Source organism: Falco cherrug, chromosome 9 (assembly GCF_023634085.1).
Source record: "Falco cherrug isolate bFalChe1 chromosome 9, bFalChe1.pri, whole genome shotgun sequence".
Taxonomy (NCBI): Eukaryota; Metazoa; Chordata; class Aves; order Falconiformes; family Falconidae; genus Falco; species Falco cherrug.
The window spans coordinates 44,441,540-44,461,125 of NC_073705.1; the positions used below are offsets into that span (position 1 = coordinate 44,441,540).

Here is a 19,586-nt window from a genome sequence, read left to right on the forward strand (position 1 = left end):
TGTGCTCGCCTGCTGCTCGTGTCACTGAGCACTGTTTGTGCCTGGGCCGGACAGGGGTTCGGCACTTCCCTGCCATAGCCCCTGCCTAGGTCTAGTCTAGCCCCATGGAGGTCGGAGCTCAGAGAAGTGCACAAGGCGGTCACAAGCCTTGAAGACGGAGACCAGGACACAAGGTTTCCTCCCACGTGAGCATCCTGCATCAGTGAGCCAGAACAGGGCAGCGCTGTGCCCGTGCAATGGCTCGGTGAGCCTCGGTTTCCTCCCCATTCCTTCCCCAGCTGGCGGCTCCCCAGCCTAGGAGCAGCAATGCCAGTCAGAGCGGCTGCTTCAGAGGTAAGAAAGGTCAACACTCGTTTCTCCTGAAGCAGAAGGGTCTGTCATAAAAGACCCAAAACCTTATCTATTAATTATTCAATTCAACTTTGTTGTATGTCTGCTTAGTTCGCTGCATGGAACAGAAGGCTGTGCTTTTAATGAGTGTTCAGACCAGCATGAAAGGTGAGAGAAAGAAACTGAAAAACAGAAGGATGGAGGAGATGCATCAGAAGACATCCCGCAGCAGAAGGTCCTTTCCCAAGGGAAGCACTGGGAATGCCCCTGCCCTGGGTAAGAGCTGATGGAGGTAAAGAGTAGCAAAGTCATTTTTTGCTGACAAGTCATGTTCTGGGCAGTCAAGAGTTTCTTTTACACATCTCCTGTGAATTATTTAAGTGGTCCTTGTATGTGTGATACCACTCTCATATAAACTGTTAATTTAATCCCTCTGTGACGAGACAACGCTTGGTGCCAGGGGCAGCAGGGCCATTGTCTGTCCCCAGTGACATGACTCAGGCTGTCACCTCCGTGGTGATCCAGCTGCCAAGTGTTGCCTCAACTTTACCATACAAGTGACCAACAAAATGCTGAAAAACATTTTTTTCCCCCTTGTAATAGCAAAACTTACTTGCCATGTAACATTACATTTAAGCTTTATTGAGTGATATGTTGTGATACAGTTCGTAGCCTTTGAGAGCTCCCCCCTAGTTGTGTTTTAAAGGGAATGCAGGGCCTGATTTTTCAAACATGCTCGTCTGGGATGCAGTAGAGAAAGCAATGGCTTTCTCCAGAGTATCTCAGTGTGCATTCCACTAATTTAAATGCAAATCAGGTAATAATACACTTCTTAAAATCCCACTTCATCTGAAAGTCTGGGGTTTCTGTCTGCATAACACACGTCCTAAAACCGAACTCAAAGAGCACCGGAATAAAAACTGCTTCTCTGAGCCCCAGGCGGGGTGGGCAGCACAGCTGTGTGCCGCAAGGGTAAAGCCAGTGTGCCTGAAAAAATATACAGAGCTCTCCTGTGGACCTTACCCTCGGCTTACATCCCAGTTGCCATCCTCAGCTTTCCTAGCCACTCCTGGGATGGGACCGGTTGTTTCTTTCCCTAGCCCTGTACCAGATCTTACAGCCGTAGTCAAGCATTTCCCATCTTTTTGCCCCTTCTAATTTAAAGACCAAACAATTATTTGACTTTCCTAATACTGAAGCTGCAGGATATCATGAGACTCTGCAACAATTCTGGTATTTAAGCTTGGTTTTAGTTTTCAGTGCTCTGGAAGACAGTAGGAACTGGTCACTTCACCTAGACGTTGCCTCAAGGTTCAGAAACCAGAAGGTAAAGAAATCCATATATACTGACCTTATTTTGATCTCATGCCTTGAAGCAGAGGTGACCGGTGATTTCTGGAGAATGTTGCCACCTGTGGAAAAGAAGAATCAGGTAGTCCTACTTTTCTCCCAGAATTGTATTTCAATATTTGAACTGGAGGGCTAATTTAGCTTAATTGACGTGACATGGTAATTATTTCTTTTTATGAGCAAAAAGTTCTGTTTCTTAAAACAATCATATTTCTTGATGTAAACATCACATCCCTCCCACGCTAGTATCAGGCTCTTTTAGCAGCTTAGTGGATGTTGAACACTGCACACTCCGTTAGCTTCAGGAATGATGTTTGTAAAACTTTCCAGCCCTGCCTCACCATTGCATTTACCTTGCTGATGGGAACCATACCTACCTATAAAACCTAACCCTGGCAAAATTATAATTGAGTGAAACCCAAATAAATTTCAACACTTCCCATTTAATTAACCTTGTTTGCCATTTTCATGTGTAAAACATGAGCTCTAGCTGTGATCAGTTCCTTCTCACCTTTATCAGGTAGTAAAAACAGAAGGGTTCATCTTACTGATAGGTGAGAGGGTGCTCAAAGATGCCATAGACGAGGTGTGAAAGGAGAGGAACCAGAACAATTCCTCATTTCCCTGCAGTGCCTTAGATTTAACCCACAGCTATTTGGGCTGTGTGTGTGGAGTTGCCAACCAGCCCCAGAGCCGTGGGTTGTGGAGCCCTCCTAGCACTTAAGGAATCAGTTTGGGTTTTTTTTTTTTCCCTCCCAAACACAAATAACTGCTCTTCACAGGCAACAGACTGAGAAGGTGCAGAACACGGAGAAAAAGCCCAAGGCATGGGAGAAGGGTGCTGGTGAGACAAATTACCTGTCGGAGGCGAGCAGTGCTGCTGGGGGTGGTGACACTTTGTCACATCTCGATTCTGGCCCAGCAGTGTCAGCAACATGCCCCGGTGTTACCAGGTGGAGTAACTTTGGGAATAGCTTGAAATTTCCGGGGCATCTCAGCGTGTGGCTCTGCCTGCGCATTGTGGTACCTACCCCAGCTGGGGGTAACCGGGATTTCTGTCTGCAGTCTCAGCAAATACCAAGACCTGAACGGTGCAAAGGTCCAAACTGACTTTCCACCTGTAAGCGATTTGGTTTGACCTTAGGACACACTGAATGATGCAATCAAAGGCCAGGAAACCCATTCAGAAAGAGGTAATGCATGGGAGGAACAGGAGTAGGGACTGTAGATGTAGGTAGAGGCTGGAGCTGTTAGGCCAATGCTGTGTGGATGTCTGGAGACAAGGAGCACACAGGCTGTAGGGTTTTGGCATTTAGCTTTCAAAATACTTCGTAACATCCCACCCCACCTCTATCTTTTCTTGTCATGAGGCAACATGGTTGAGAACTGACAGTGGCGAAATGGGCAATCCCACAGCACTTGCTGGCCAGGTCCATCAAGTGGTGGTCAGGTCCTCTCTCTCAGTGGTGATAGACTATGGAAAAGCATACAAAAGAGTCAAAGCAAAGACTGGGATTCATGGGGAGGAGCGGTTCTTGAAAAAGCTCCTCTCTTTTTGCCCAGGTGTTCAGGATAGTGGAGAGACAGCATTTCAGAAGACGGCACATTTGAAAGCTGACTTTCTTGAAAACGTAGCCGCTCATTTCCCAGGGCAGCCCCAAGTCTGTTGAACTGCTGCTGAAGTCCTGGGAAAGGCTGATGCCCTGGTGGGACATCCAGCTCATCGCAAGCTCAAACACTTCCCATCACACTTGTGAGAGACCCACGGAAGCCCATCATGAATACCTGATGTCATGAGATACACACAGTGAAGTGTAAGTTAGGTGACCTATAGCTTGGGTTATGACAGGAATTAATTTAAATCTATATGCTTACTTCATTTAGTCCATTCATCTGTAATTAGAAATAAGTTACTATTTTACTTTTACTGTTCCTTAAACACTCTGTCTTAGGAAAAGGCTTTCAAAAGTTTCTCTTGTGATATTCTCTTTAGAGGCCAAGAGAAGTTTGAATGCTTTTGAGAAATAGTTTTTTACTAAATCCAGGAATAGATCCCATCTGCATTAGTAGTTTCAAAATTCATAACAGAACAAAATGAAAACTCAGGGATAAATTGCTGTGACTTTCTGAGCAGGTGACATTCAAATCTTCATTTTTACCCAGGTCAATCACCCTTTTTCTATCTGAGCACTCTAATCTACATCTAACGTCAGTTCAAAAAGCTTCCTGTTAGCTTTAAAAAAGTAATGTTAACTCACAAAGTGAATAAAGATGATGCAGTCTGTCTGTTCCCTTAATTTCCTGATGGGGTTTTGTAACTCTGCAAGCCACCTGATGCACAGACCGTTTCTCCAGTCATATGGGATAAATATGTACTATACCAACGGTCCCTTTTCCCTCCTCTCTGGGCTTCGTTATAATGATCATGCCATGTCAGTTTGCTGGGCAAGAGTAATTTGCTTTCTTTGAGGTTTTTCTTTTTCACTTGGAATCGAGGTAATGATATTAACGCTAAGGATAAGATTACATTAGATGAGGAGTCATGCTGCTATGCTGACAGTGGTGTAGGTTTTACTCATGAATTCGTGCTACTTAATGTTTTGAGCGGGAGGTAAAGCAAGCAGCATGCACAGATCGGACACCCACATGGAGTCCAAAGTGCTGAACAAAGATTTCCACATGGAAGAGTAATAGTTGGAGCTGGAGAAATCTAGGTAGGTGTCAGAGCAGAACTAGAGAGCAACGTTTACCTGAACTGCGTAGGAGCCTCTAAAACATTGCTATAATGTGTTGCATGTTTACGCTCGGTACCAGTGTGCATCGGTTATAAACGTTCTCCCAAATTCCTGTTCTCCCCTTCAGGCAGACAGTGCTGGCCAGCATCAGCAGGGCCCTGGAGCTGAAAATCCAGCAGCAGCAAGGAGCTGGGAGGGCAGCTGGAAGGTATTTGCTGCTGGGCACCTCCCCTCTCACTGGCGAAGGGGGCTGAGAGCAGCCGAAACCCACCTGTTTGTTGTGGCTCTGTTGTGGCTAGGTTCTCAGGTTCAGGCAAGAAAGGTAAGCAGATCTACGTTAGTGGTTTTGTCCAGAAAATGCCAGAGTGCCCCAATACTGCCTGTCTTTTACCTGAGTTTTTTGCAAATTTGAGTAAGAAAATCATTCTGAAAAAGAACTCCGCAAGGAATGGAAAAAGATACCTGACGTGAATACGTAGTTAAAATGCTAATTGACCTGTTGATGGGGGAAAGAGGATTGCTGTTTGAAATAATAAATGAGTGGTGCAAAAGCTGAAAAGAGCTCTCTGCAGTGACAGGCTGAATGGGAGCGGATTGCATTTAAGCTTGTTTTCTGTCACTCTCCCTCACTTGGGTACTAATGAAGTATCAGACTTACGAGAACTGCCACTTCCCACCCTTCTTTATCTGTGGCGTCTTGTTCTCCTGCCTGTTACTTAACACAAAGCTTTCCTCAGAAAGACGAACATGGGTATGAGCGGGACCGTCTGACCGAGATGCTTTGCAGGCTGGAAAATAGTCCCGAGGAGCCCAAGCCCCACAAAACGGGCCAGCCCTTTGGCCCCAGCTCTCCCAGTGCTTTATGTGTACAAAGTTCCTTTGTACCGGGGATTGGTGGCAGAAAACACCCATTCCAGAGGCTGGTGGAAAGCTGTGAAATGCCAGAGGTTAAAGCCAGAAACTTTTATTAAAGTAGTGATGCTAGGTAAGGAGATCAGTTTAAACTTTATTTCTGTCCTAACAAAATCCATACTGCAAAGCTACGCTAGGAAAAGGTGGGTTTGCTAATTTGGCTTCTTTTTTTCCCTTCCCCCGAGAACTGCTAGCGCTGGCACTGGTTACATGCCTAACCCAGGCAAGGCCTGCAGTGGTGATGGGCTTTTGCAATCTGACTTGAGCAGGCAGCTGGGAAGATGGCCAGGTTAGTGGTGTCTTATAAAAATACACGTAAATGACAGCTCTCACCATCTAACAAGGAAAGGGGATGGTGATTAAAACTGCTGAGAATAGAAAGAAGCTTGGGCTGGTTTCTGTTCTCAGGCGGTTCAGCTCAGGGGATGAAGGAAGGAGAAAGAAGCCAGCCCGGCGGGGATGAAAGTTGGCCATGCCCAGATACTGCTACTTCAGTAGTTTTCCAGGACTCTATAAAGCTCAGCCCAGTGGTTTTGCTCTGTCTGTGATGGTGGAACTGGTTTTTTTCGGTTGGGGTTTTTTTTTTTTGTTTTGTTTAATGGTTGGTGGGGGTGTTTTTGTGGTTTTGATTTAGAAAAAAACAAACGTATAAACAAAGACAGTGCGATGAGGCAGAAATTTCTACCTGGGCACACCCTCTCATTGGGGAGGGTAAATAAACGGCTTTTCTGTGTGTATTTTCAGCTCTGGTTCCTCACATCCAAACCCCACCCATTGCACCCATCACCCCCCAAAGCATCAGCAGGTCTCCTGGCACACGTATAAAAGCAGGACAGGTCAGGACACCCCTCACATAGTGTGCTATACATTGCCAGGTGCTTAATTTTATTGAAGCAGAGGAGTGTTAACAGGTGTCAGAAGCCACGATGTCAGCCAAAAACTTCCAGGGGCTGAAGGAACAGGCTGAAGGTGCAGCGAAGGATGCTGGTGAGAAAGATGAAATGTTGTATATTTGTGGGGGGGCTTAGCGCTGCTTTCGCTTAGAGAAACATTGGTGCTAGCAGGACACAGCGGCCCCTTTTTCCTTCAGTTCCCAGGGGCCAGGTTTTGGCCATGGCCCGGAGGAGGCGCCGGGCTGGCCACGGGGGCAGCCATGTTCCCCCAGCTCCCTCTGCAGCCCCTGAGCATCGTCCAGCCTTTATCGCTACCCAAACAGTTCTTTAAACTTAGTGCTTTTAGAGCAATGGAGCCTTTTTTTTTTTTTGCTAGTAATAACCTTCTGTATTTAGCATTTACATGGCTCAGGGTGGTCTGTTCTCATGCTCTGCAGTGGTTTTTAAGCTGTTCTCTTTTTAAGAAGTTGGCCTTAACCTTTGATTAGTATTTGCTGCTTTGATGAGTATTTGAGGCTGTCAGTGCCTCCCGGTATTGGTTGCAATGGACTGTTTGTAATAAGTAGTATGAGTATGTTTCCATTGTTTTCTTCTCCGGCAGTGATCACCAGACTTCGTAGGGTTTAAAAAAACCTGTGCACGCATTTCTGTCACAGCTCTGCCTATGTTGTAGGGCCAAGGACTCTATTATTATTAGCACTGTGCATTGGAAACCAACTTTAAAAGGCAAAGTATAGTAGTTTTTCCTTTAAATTAAAAATTGCAATATATGTATAGCTTATTCAAGCATTTTATGATATATTCCTTACAGTGTGTGTGTGCAGCTCATTGCTAGCAGGGTGTGATTTGTATCACAGTCCTGGATTCTGATCCTGCGCACACTTTGTTGTGTAGCTGAAATATGTGAGTAACCTCACTTATTTCTTCAGAGTTACAGTAAGTTTCCGCACACCTGGGAGCAAATGTGTAGCAGGCCCAGGGAGATGACTGTACACCTTGCTGAGAAATAAAACAGTCCTTGCTGCTTCCTGAATATGCTCATGTCGTTGAGGGGTCACTTCTAGCAAAAGTGATAGGATGGGTTTCAAAATTGTTAGACATCTTAGAGTTACATGGCATCTCACTTCTTTAACGCTTTATATTCCGGAGTTGATCTGTTGTTTCTTCGATTTGTATCTTGTTTGTAAAATCTCCCTTTTCCTGTCCTGCTCTGTTTAATGCATTTGCTTCCACTTTGGAAAAGGCCTTACTCCCAAACAGCCTGCAAGGAAAATGCATGCTAGACGGCCAAGCTTCTCCAAGCAGAATAAGTAGAAAAGTCAATACAAGCAAGCGTAGTGTAAAATAAGCAACTTGCAGCCAAATGTCATCATTCCAACTCACTGCTAATCTTTGCTCCTTTATGTCCTTTCTATTTTATCATTTTATCTTCTTATCTATCATTGCTTCGCTCAGCTGACCGTAGGTGCTAGGTGGATGCTAATCTCATAGCAAGCTGCGCTGGCAACACACCACTCCCAGGGTGCCCACAAGCGAAGGACACAGCCTCAGCCTGCCTCCATACCAGCCTGAGCTCTTGCCAGGGCCATAACCTTCTGTGGGCATGCAGAAAAGCCAACTGACATAGGGAATTCCCATAAGCATGAATGTGAACAGCTGGAAATTTATTTATTTAGTTAGTTATTATTATTTGTCCTTACTTACAGCAAACGCGTTGGGACAGGCTACCCAGGACACAGTCAACCAGATTACAGATGCAAGCCAGAAAGGTAGGAGCAATGCCATTCAAATGAAGGAGCGATGGAGCAGCTCAACACGAGCCAGCAGCAGGCAGTGCTCATTCCCCGCTGTCCCATGGGTGCTCTCACCCTGAAAGTCCTGGTTTTCAGTGACAATTTTTGGCTTTTTATGAATCTTGTGGGAAAGACTTTCAGGATCTGTTGCTTCGTAGCTCCATAAGTTTACTGGCAGACAGTAGCTGACACTCCCCTGGCCACCGAGTCTCATGCACGGCACTTCAGATTTTGGCTTCCCTTTTTGAAAATTTCTGGGAACAGGGTGGACAAAACTTTTTCTTTCTTGAGAATGAAGTAACTCCATGACACATCTGGCTGCCTGCAGCCCAGCAGGCAGGAGTGCATCCAGGTCCAGCCCCACGCCGGCTTCCAGCGCCTGCTCACACAGCAGCTGGGGTCGAACATCCCACAGCTCCAAAGGTGCCGTCAGGAGATGTCTTGGCAACTCACTTCTCTGGATTGGGAACAAGTTAAACAAAATACTAGGATCAGTTCTTGATTTTAATAATTTTCTGAGGGTGAGAGGAGAGTTGGTGACTTCAGGACCTAAAATCTTAAAGCCAAAATGCACCGACAGCGTCTCCTTAGAGCAGATGCCCTCTGCGGCGCCGTGGATGTGCAGAGAAGGGCGGGCTTGGGCACTTGCTGACGTTGGATGGGGAGGCAGCAAAACTGCTGAAATATTTTTTTAAAGATGTATCTGTATTTTTATAGTCTAATCATTTTCACACCTCCCCCTTTCATTGTAAATATTACACCATGTGCTGCATTTCCCCAGCTTTCTGCTTATCTTTTTTCCTCTCTTGCAGCTATCGACAAGGCTTCCAAGATGGCACAAGACGGGGTAGAAAAAGCAACCGGCCAAGCCGCAGAAGCAATGTCTGGCCTTGGGAAAAAGTGTGGATTTAAGAAATGATGCTAATTTAAGCAAACAGTATTATGTATAAAAATCTCTCTTTGGTCTGCAATTCTCTACTCCTTTGTGTAGAAAAATGAAAGCTGTTTGATATCTGGGTAATTTCTCTCTCTTCAAATACAAGTTTTTAAGGCAGAGGGCCCCCCTCATCCTTTATGTGGGAAAAATACGTCTGTTAGCACATCTGCTCACAACCTTCAACGTGGTTCACAAGGCTTCAGCAGTGCTGTTGCCCTGCGCTTAAAACAGTGCAATTAGAGCCACGTTTGCTGCGTGTATTTATGAAAGCAATGAAATTGTCCATACTCCAGGACACCAGAATAGTCATATGATGAAACCGAGTTTCCTTCCAGTAATCAAAAGTTAAGCTGGGGCTATATTTCTTGTCAGTTGTCCATTTTTCCCCATCTGCTGTATTTTCGGGTAAAGATAAATAAAAGGTATCGTAAGATTTCCACCACCCAAAAATACTTTGCCTTGTTACGTACTCTTTTTTATTTTATGGGGACTTGCGGTGAAGGGTTGCTCAATGTCTTGCAAATCTCTTTTGCTCTTTGATTCAAAGCCCGGTGAGGTCAGTGACCATCCCGTAAGGGAGGCGAGTACTGAATCAGTTTGCAGTTTGGCAGCCGGCTCTGGAAAGGACTGGTCCCGCACTGCAGAGGAGCCCTGAGATCTCTGCAACTGGATGCAGGTTCTGCCGTCCGCCTCCTCGTTCCTTTCTCTTACGTGTCTATCGTCCATCTAAATTTCGTGTTACCGTCATCCACGACACATCTTCTGTTAAGTCTGCTGGGGACAAAAACCAGGCACTTGCTTTACGCCAGCGCACACGGGCAGCACTGCAGCTCGGCGCAGCTGGTGGCACCGCCGCGAGACAGGGCACCACATGTGCTGGGCGCAGCTGGCAGTGGGCACTGCGCCGCGGCCGCCGGCTCACCGAGGCAGCGGGAGAGAGGCCAGCGGGCAGCCTGGCCTACCTGGTGGAAATATTTGTTTTAGCTTGCTGCTTGCTGGGCGATCAGAGGCCGCTGCAGCCAGACAGGGTGCCCGCTTGGTGCTGCCACTGGCAGCAGAAGGTGCTGATACCCACTTACAGTAAGTGCTCTTACCTTGCCCTCTGCATGTTTCTCATCGCTAGGCGATATTGCCTTTCTTTTCAGTTTTGTTTTGGGTTGGTTGTATTTTTTTTCTCTTGGTTTGAAGCCTTACCGGCCTGGTTAAAAATCTAATCTGGGCCTTACAAAAGAAAACCAAAGCATAACTGAAAGCATCTGGCTGTAATGAAATAGGGCAATCCATGCCGGTGTGAGAAACCGGTGCCTCCACTGCTGCCCAAGAGCTGTGGCTGACCGTGGTTTTTGGAAGCTGATCTTGGCAAATGCAGCCCTAGGGGAGACTGACATGCAGCTGAACCCGAGGAGCACCCTGCCTGCATCTGCACCAGGACACTGCGGACGGACGGGAAAGCCTTTAGAGGGCCCTGTAAGTAATAGACCATCTGTGAGTAAACATAGTCCAGGGCTTTGCACGGAGCGTCCCTATGCAATGTCCACTGTCATTTAAAGCTTTAAAAGACTAAATATTTGCCCAAGTACAAGCTTACAGAAAAGCATTAGACTATTGCACTCTCAGTTACTGGGCAACCCTCAATAGTACTTAATTATTTAGTACTTTCCATGGTTACCTCCCTGACGGTGAAATCTTCGGAGAGTGAGTCTTTAGGCTCGGTGTTTCATAGCTAGTGCTGCGTTTGTGGGTGCTGGTGGCCCATACACTGCTCTCCACCACAATGTTTTTATTCATCCAAACCACTCGTTATTTCATCCTACACCGAATAAATTGAACAGTTGTGGGGTTTTTTCCCCAGTGAAACCTGTTGCCCCCTTACGTGACTGGTGCTGTTCCTGCTGCTTTGTGCACGGGGACGCAGCCCTGACTCCTGCTGCGCAGTTTTTGTTTCCTTATTGCAATCACAAGCCAGGGCTTCAGTGTAACTGCTCCAGTTATCGCTGCCCGCTGCTCTGGCCCAGCGAGGGCTGCAGCACTGGTGGGGTAGGGGCTGGGCTGCCTGGCGGCAGGGACTGCGCGGGGTCGTCCCCCGAGCCGAGCGGGGAGAAACGCCTTTCTCCATCCAGCTCCAGAGGCAGCTCCCAGCTCCTGGTCCCCGGCACAGGGATGCCCTGGCTGCTTCGGCACCGATCCCAGGAGCCTGATGGCAGCGTCTCACATCCCGCTTGTCCTGAGGGTGGATGCTGTGCCACAGGCACTCATGAGCCTGAGTCACTTGCTGGCAAGTGTTTCTAGATCTGAACTTCAGTGCTTTGCTCCACAAATAAGGTCACTGCTTTGGTAACAGTGCTCTTTGGCCTTGCGGTGTTTGGGGCTCTCTGTCCCTTGTGCATCACACAGGGAGCCGTGTCCCAACCCGGGAGCTGTGTCCCCACCCAGGACCATGCCTTGCCATCCATCCCGAAGGCTCCAGATGTTGTGTAAAAGCAAAGCAGACATCCCTCAGGCTCCATCAGCCCATGCCATGTGAAGTTATCCAACACTTGAGTTCTCAAATTTCCTAAAATTTGCTCCTGGGTGTGCCCCCAGCTGCCTAAGTCACGAAATGCTGGGCAAAGGGGATTCATGTGCCAACCTGGCCAGGCTGCCAGCACCAGCACCACCTGCCCCATGCCCCACTCCAACGCCCCAGAGACCTGCCCGGGGTGGCTGGGGGGACAAGCAGCTGCCCCATGTCCCCTTTGCAGCTCAGCAGGGCAGGGGCACAGGGGCACAGATTTTACCAGACTCTTTGAAATCTACCTTCAGCTCCTTTCTTTGCCCAAGAAAACATGAATCCTCATCTCAGGTGAATGCTTTGATTAATGGTTATCGAGAACCTGAGCTTTCTGAAACCTGCCTTTGTGGCTGTAGTTTCCCATCGTGGCAAAATGCAAAGGTGATTTTTTTTGCAAATCCCCACCGCCTTCCCCCAACCCTGATGTCATTTACTAACAGTTCTAAGCTTTTATTTCTCCTTTCTTTGCAGCTCCCAGACCTAGACCAGGCACCTGCCCAAGCTTTTTGAGCATTTCTAGCCCTCAGGGTTCATTTTGAAAGCGGGGAGAGCAGAGCCTACGCAAAGGCTGGACAGCAGGGTCCGTAACTGTTGAGCACAGCATGCTGACCGGCTGCTTGTGCAGGGAGACGTGCTGCGGTGAGTGTTAACCAAGCCCTTAGTAAAGCGAGCCCTTCTTACTGCTCTCGTGCTGGTCTTGGCATGAGCAGCCCCCCAGGCCTGCCAGCAGCAGCTCGCCCTGCCTCAGTTTCCCCCGGGTGTCGCTCTCACACGTGTTGCTCCAGCTGCCGTTCCATTCCCCACGTCTAACTTAGGCAGCATGTGTGAAACACGGTCTCCTTTGTCCCTTAGGACTAACCCTCCGTCTTTTTACTTCTTTTCCCAAATCACCCTTTTGCAGTTATTCAGGTCCTCGCTCCCTGCCGTGGCGCAGCCCCTGTCCCTGACCCCACGCCCCCCCAGGGACAGTCCCTGCAGGGCTGGGGGGCTGCTGCAGTGGCACAGCCGCAGCTGGGGGACCTGAGGCTGAGCAGCAGGACATGGATGGGACATGGACAGGACACAGGAGGGACGTGGGGGGCTGCTGCGGGGGGCTGGTGGGTGCCAAGAGGGAGGCACAGACAAGGTGGCGCTGGGGCTTGTGGAGAGTGAGTGCAGGAACAGCTCGCAGCTTTGTGAGGGTACCGTGCAGAAATTGTGTGCAGAAATGGGATGGGGCAGCACCTCTGTGAAAAGGAGCTCGCCTGCCTTAAAGTAAGGTCAAGGAACCTCAAGGTGCACAGGCTGGGGCTGGGCCGGGTGCTGGTCTCCGTATGCCACCGCTAATGTACAGGGGTGAAGCTGCTGCGAGGGCTGCGGGCTTTGCCCCTGTTCCTGCGCTCTGCTGCGACCTGAAAACCTGCCGGGTGACCCTGCCAGCCCCAATCCCTCCCAAAGAGCAGCAGCAGCAGCGGCCCGCAGCAGGACGGGTGCCCCGGGCAGCCCCAGCACGTCGGGCCAGGCTCTGCACCCTTTCCCCAGCCAGCCGTGACTGCTGGCTCGGTGACGCCGGAGGGTATGTCCCGGCTGCTCCCCAGAGCCCCCGGTTATGGGCCGATCCATTGCCCGTGAGGGGTCCGGCTGCCCCTCGGGGCTGCCCGCGCCGCCTGCTCCCAGCACCCGCGGCAGCGGCGGGTCCAGCCCACGGGCGGAGAGGGACCTCCCGTTCCCGTCCGCGTCCGTCCCCTCCCGCGCACGCAGGCTGTCCCCTCACGTGGAACTTGGCAGGTTCTGCGAATTCGGGCTCTGCTGCAGGCGGGGCTGGGGCAGGGCCCCCTCCCCAACCCCTGCCCACGCCGGGGCTGTGGGAGCCCCTGGCTGCAGCCGTGGCGGGTGGGGGCGGGGAGGGCCAAGGCGTGCGGCACTGCGGGTGCTGGGACGTGGCCCCGTGGCAGAGGCTGAGCGGGCTGTGGGGGGAGCTGCTGGTGGGTGCTGTTGGGCCCCACCGGGTTGGGGGTGTCCCACAGCTGCGCTGGTGACAAAAGGACGCCGGGGTCTGGCCCTGCTGGCAAGCGCTGTGTGTTTGCTGGGGCTGGCTGGTGGCCGAGCTTAGGAAGCATCTGTGCTTGCGCCTTGGCCGCTTTAGCCCGTGTTTTTGCCAAGCCGTCCTGGCACCGCTGCGAGCAGCACGGCCGGGTTCCAGCCGGGTGGCACGGGGAGGGGGCGAGGCGGCGGGGGACGTGGGCGCATGGAGCCCAGCCCTGCTCTCCTTAGCCCCATGTGCTGCGAAGGGAAGGTCACCGGGTTGTGTCCTGTGCCAGGGTGGCTGAGGGCACCGAGGAGCGAGGTCGTGGCCATGGCACGGAGGGACGGGCAGGCGCAGCACCGCACACTGCACCCGCCCCGGATTGTGTTAGGGAACGCTGCTGCGGGGATGGGTGGCAGCAGCTGTGGCACTGGGTGCAACCTGACATCTAAATGCACTTGTGATGGAAATCGTGGTGCCTGCAGAGAACTGCGCCTCTCCGCTGGCCTTCTGTGCTTTTGCTCTAAATGAGTAACAGAAAAGTCCTTTTTATAGTTGCAAACTGGGGTGTGCTTTAATGTCTTTACTCCTGTGAGGCAATCACCTTCACCTGTGTGCAGGGAGTGTTGCAACAGCACGTACACGCTCCAGTGCTACAATTCAATATGTACCTGCAGCGCGTCGGTGTGTAATATAATTAGGATTATTTCAGTAATTTTATTTCTACACTCAAGTTCATCGGGAAGTCAAAGCATCAGTGCTGGTGCCGTACCCGTCTGCTCTCATGGAAGTTGCTCACGAGCTGGTGATGGAAAAACCCACAGGGTTGTATTTGCACTACTGGAGCATGGGAGAGAAGGAACCATCCTGCACTTTGCAGTTGGGATAGGATGAAGATACACAAATAGACGAGCCTGTTGCTGACTCCGAGTCTCATCCCTGTCAGTAACTGGAGCAGAAGCCGAGCGGGACGAGGAAATTGAAGTTTCCTGCCAGCAAGGCCAGCAGAGGGGCCGGGAACAATGGGAATGCTGCCTCTTGGCTGCTGCGCCACGAGCATCCGCGGGTCAAATGCTACCCTCAGTTTATGGAAATACTTCAGGGTCTTTTTTCTGCATCGTAGGCCAGTTCTGAACTTTGTCAGTGCCCCTTGACTTGACGTCAAGGAAGACATTAATTTTAAACCAAAATTGTTACTTTCCCTGCATTTTGGGAGCATATTCTGGTAGAACTTGCTTTCATATGTGGTGAGTAATCCCTTCCCTGCTGTCAGAAGATAACGTGATGCAGAGAAGCCCCTCCCCACCATCAGGAAACCCTCCACATCACATTTAATCGACATAAAGTAGGACTTTGTGGTCAGTAAGGAACTGCAACGGCTGGAAGAAAACAGAACCTTTGCCATGATGCTGGAAAGGACATCACAGGGGGACTGTTGTTTGTGAGATGGCAGGCCCGGGCTCGAGAGAGGCATTCCTACAGCCTGCTGTGGTGGTAACCACGGGCAGAAGATCAGTTTGATGAATAAGCCCAGTGTTCTGGGGTCGGTTACACTTTTGCAGCCCTTTTCAGCAACACTTACTTGATCAACAGAGTGGAAGCTCCCATCCCCTGTGTGGAAGGGCACAGAAGTAATTGTGCTAGAAAGCAGGTGGGGACAGGGAGGGAAGGACACAAGCCTTCTCCCTTTGCCCTCCAGAGCCAGGCATTGGAAACAAGGGGTTAAAATATTATGACACATCACGAAATTATTAGCTTCGTCTAACACAACAAAGATTTCATCAGATGCTTGAAAAAGCAGGGTTAGCTCCTCCCATTTCTTTTTATAACCATGGATTTTAAGTCCTACTGGGGAGAAAAAAAAATGCGGGCAAGAATCATCTGAAACTGGATACTTTTCTATGTAAGGTTCTGAAATGCCGAAGTTGATTTAAGCAATCCCTCATCGGTATGCCTTGGATGCAATGTTTTTCTGCCCGGCTGACGACTGGCTGCACCTGCTTGTATCTCCCCCTGCGGCACCGGCTCGGGAGCCTTTGGTCAGGACAGCTGTGGCATGCGCCCTGTTTACCAGCTCCATATGGAAAAACAAAGCTTTCATTCCTGGGCTATGGAAAACTTCTGCCAATTAATACACACCCCCTCTCTGGGGAGGAAAACATAATAAATGCTAATGTTCTCTTCAACCTTTTATGCCTTGTATATTAATCACCCAACAAGGGCTCATGGCTTTTCCCTGTTCCAGTTTGCATTTGCCCTGTAACTGCTGGGAGGAGTCCTGCTTTGTCTATAAAAAGCCACACTTTGCCAAACGCTGGAACAGAACCGAACTTAGGGAGTCGCTCACCCACCCTCTGCGGGGAGAGGACGGAGCAGCCATGTTCGGGATGGGGAAGAAGCTCGCTGAAGAAGCCGCGCAACAAGCCGAAAGCGCTGCGCAGGTGGCAGGTAAATACAGCTCCCTGCTTTCCCCCCTCCTGGGCCTTGGGTGCTGCACCTGCCCTGCTCCCAGCCCTGCGAGCACAGCTGTCTCAGCAGGAGCTGTAGGGATGCTGTCCTAAAGGCTGTGGCCACGACATCCCGTAATCCCCAAACTATAATGCTATGCACTGAAGGCGGCAGAGAGCCGAGAGGGGAAGACGATGCTGCTTATTTAGGGCTTTGCCTCCTAACGTGAACAGCCATTTTTGGCTGTTCTACAGCTGTACTGGGGCTGTACTACAATCCCAGTTTTACAGTGGCACAAAGGAGGACTTCCCTGAAGCCCTGAGGTCTTTTATCTGCTCAGCGCCGTGCAGTTGTCAGCCCCGCTCTGCTGCCCGCGCTCCAGCCCTGCCCGCATCGCAGGCACTTGCCCCACCGAAAGCACAGGTGCAGCTGCAAGGGCTCAGGGCACCTGAGCCAGCTTTACTCCTGCGGCGAGGCTTGCTGAAATGGCCCTGAAATTGAAGAACACACTGCTTCGATGAGCCGTTGTTAGTGAAGTTTTAGCACTGGTGCGATTCCAGGAATGTTTGTGCTTAGCGTAGTAAGTGAGCAGTGGAGACCGTGTCTTATTTCTCTAGGTGACATCTAGGTAAACTCTCAAAACCAGAACAAATTCTGTGACTTCAAATACAGTAGAAATATTACTTGCAGCTTTTGTGCCCCATGAAGCGAGTGGAAAGCCTGTTACTTATTTACTGTCTGTCCTTGGTTGAGTTTGCTAGGAAGATGAAAGATACGTAACCCCACATCCACCCCCCCCTTTTCCAAAGAATTTGGGTTTATGGTGAAATCAACAAGATTTCTGCTAAAGCATGAATAGAAACCCACCAGGATGCAGGCAGTTGGAGGGTAACCATAAAGTTTTGTTTTCAAATGCAGTGCTTTTGCTGTGCAGCAGCCCTAGAACTGCATATTTTGTGGAGATTTTTTGATGCTCCTAACTTTTTTGACATTAGGGAAATAGCTACTGTTTCCTATGCTGGAAGAGCGATACGGATTTTTTAGAAGTAGTATTTGGCATCGTGAAGGAGCTGAGCAGCCATCTCAGTGTTCAGCTGCCTGGACATTTAGGAGTCAGCAAACTCAAAGAGCAAAGTTTTTAAATAGCAGCATCAGTCCTTCCCCTTCTGCCCCGAGCACCTGAAGCTGAACCAGTTCTTCAGACACTAGCAGCCTGAAGCCCTGTGCCTGAACCCTGTGCCCATCTTCCCAGCAAGTCCTGCGCTGCAGCAGGGCTCTTCCAGCTGGAGCTGCATCCTGGAACACCACCACGAGGTCCCAGGGACTGGCCTGGCTTTGGCCACTTCTGTGCCATCAGCACGTACCTTGGTAACATGCAGCAGGTACACAGCACCTGATGGTGAACTCGTGTGGCATCACTGTCACCAACTCCTGGAAGTATTGTAGGGGTACCCTCTATACTACTATATATATACATATATACACACACTATATATATATGTATATATAAAATACTCTATAATCCCCATTTAAATGAAAATAAAAGGGGCTTTTATGACAGTTTTTTTAACAAAAACAAGACTGTCCAACGGGTGGTCCTGCAACTGCTGCTTACCTTGTCTCTGCGCTACTTCTGCCATGCATGCGTGCGCCCCAGAGGCACAGCCCCATGAGCCATTGCCAAGAGCAGCACAACCGGGCTTTGCAAGTATCTAAAATTAGCACCTACCCCATGGTTCCTAAAAGGAGCCATGGACTCAGCTGTGACCCAAGATTGCTATGGGAAGCATTTTCCTCAGCAGCACCTTCTGGGCAGTGACCGTCTGTGACGTTAGGAGCCTGCAGCAGGAGATGAGGCAGGGTGGTAATCCGCGTGTCCTTCAAGCAGTAAAGTGCCCTGCAAACCCCAGGAGAAGCAGGCCACTGGTCTTTACAAGACGCTTAATGACACAACTGCTGTTGAAGAGCCATTCAGTTCAAGCCTGGAGATCTCTGAAACTTCAGACCCTCCCAGGCCACTGAGATGCCCATCCTCACCTGCGCACTCGCCGTCACGCAGCGCCCCAGGCATCGGGCTCGCTCCGTCAGCCCCCGCTCCAGCGGCACCCGGCGCACAACACATCCCTGTGTTTGGAGAGGTAGCGGCTGGAGCCAGGGGGAGCAAAAGAAATCCAGGGTCAGCTGACGGCCATTTGCCCCAAACTTTTTTTTGCCTCTGCTGAGCAAGACTTCCCCCATCATAGCTACTGGAGGCCGAGCATCCAAATATCATTATTTTCTAGGCTGCAGTTGCTCTGCTTTAAGACACCACCTTCTCTTGCTCTTCATGTCTCAGTAAGCCTCCTCTATTGAACATTTCCATGCCTTTAAAACTAATCTGGTCTCTTATAGAGTAACGTTTTTTCTAGCCACAAGAAAAAGCATTAGACCGATCACTGAATTTTGATGTGCTGCCCTTCCAGCACGCTGCTCCAGACAGCGAGCATCAAGCTTTTTGCAGTTGGTGAGAGAATCTACCAACCAACCCACCTGAGCCCGCTCTCGGCAGATCTTACCCAGGCTCAGAAAAAGGAAGGTTTCATTGCACCTGACTGTCTGCGAGGGTTTGTTTCCTGACACTGTAGGGGACACGTCGTAATGTCCATAATCTTCATCTGTACCAAGACACACGGGTAATGTGGGGGACTACAGCTGGAGTCCTAATAGCAGCTCTTTCACAAGATCAGGGTGCCCATCCTTAGGGAATAATTTTTCATCTTCTAGTCCTGAAACATTTAGGGAACCCTTCTAAAATGTGATTACTGAATTCAGGGGAAAGGTAAGAACTGCTTGATTGACCCTTCTTTCTCTCCTCATTCCAGTAAACGCGGTGGGCCAGACTGTGCAGCAAGCAGTGGAGCAGGCTAAGGATGCTGGTCAGAAAGGTACCGTGATGTTTCTGTTCACTTCAATAGTGTCACATCAGCAAAGTCCCAGATATGTCCCCCACCCCCTCCCTGCTCCTTGTCCCACACCTGGTGGGAAACGGGAAGGTCTTGCAGCGATGCTACAGTTACCTTTGTTTTTCTGTTTTAAAAGCTCTTGACGAGGTCCACAAAGTCGCTGAAACCAGTGAAAAAGCTGTAAAAAACGTAGCGAATCAAGCGACTTCATGGACCAAAAGCTTTGGACAATGAAGACAAAAATGTACCACCACTGAAATTTTTGTAAACAACTTTCTCCTATGTGTACTCTTAAATAAAGAAAACACTTATACTCTACCCGGCTTGCATGTATTCCTTAGGAATCTTTTGCTTACACATGTTAAAAAAGCATTTACAATCGCGGGTTGAGAAAGCCTAGGTTACTTCACGGAGCTGACAGCTAAAGCTGTGCGATGCTATTAACGCGGACAAACACTGGTGTGGTTTTTTTATGAGGCAAGGGGTAGCTCAGAGCAAGCACAACGTGAAGGCAAGGTCTTGAGAGCTGGTCTCTCCTGTGTTGTCACTGAGCCCAAGTCATGGCCGGGTGCGCGCGAGTGTGACGAGCTGTGCACCCAACAGCCCTTTCACAAGGTAAGCACCTGTGTTCTGTGACTGCGCTCGTGCTTCTGGTCTTAATCTGTAAAATCGCAATTAGCTACTGTGCTA

The 19,586-nt window shown here is 49.6% G+C and overlaps 2 protein-coding genes across 2 annotated transcripts; both read left to right on the forward strand.

The window, feature by feature from the left end:
* The first annotated feature begins 4,746 nt into the window (after nucleotides 1-4,746).
* On the forward strand, nucleotides 4,747-12,688 carry ADIRF (adipogenesis regulatory factor). The gene is made up of 3 exons (XM_005433477.4): nucleotides 4,747-6,314; nucleotides 7,927-7,989; nucleotides 8,826-12,688. Exons 1-3 carry the CDS (start codon nucleotides 6,254-6,256, stop codon nucleotides 8,930-8,932), a joined length of 231 nt encoding a protein of 76 aa, XP_005433534.1. The 5' UTR covers nucleotides 4,747-6,253; the 3' UTR covers nucleotides 8,933-12,688.
* Nucleotides 12,689-15,698: 3,010 nt separating this feature from the next.
* Nucleotides 15,699-19,214, forward strand: LOC129736879 (uncharacterized). Its single transcript, XM_055721280.1, has 3 exons — nucleotides 15,699-15,954; nucleotides 18,816-18,878; nucleotides 19,033-19,214. The coding sequence occupies exons 1-3, from the start codon at nucleotides 15,699-15,701 to the stop codon at nucleotides 19,128-19,130; spliced, it is 417 nt and encodes a 138-aa protein (XP_055577255.1). The 3' UTR covers nucleotides 19,131-19,214.
* The last annotated feature ends 372 nt before the right edge of the window (nucleotides 19,215-19,586 follow it).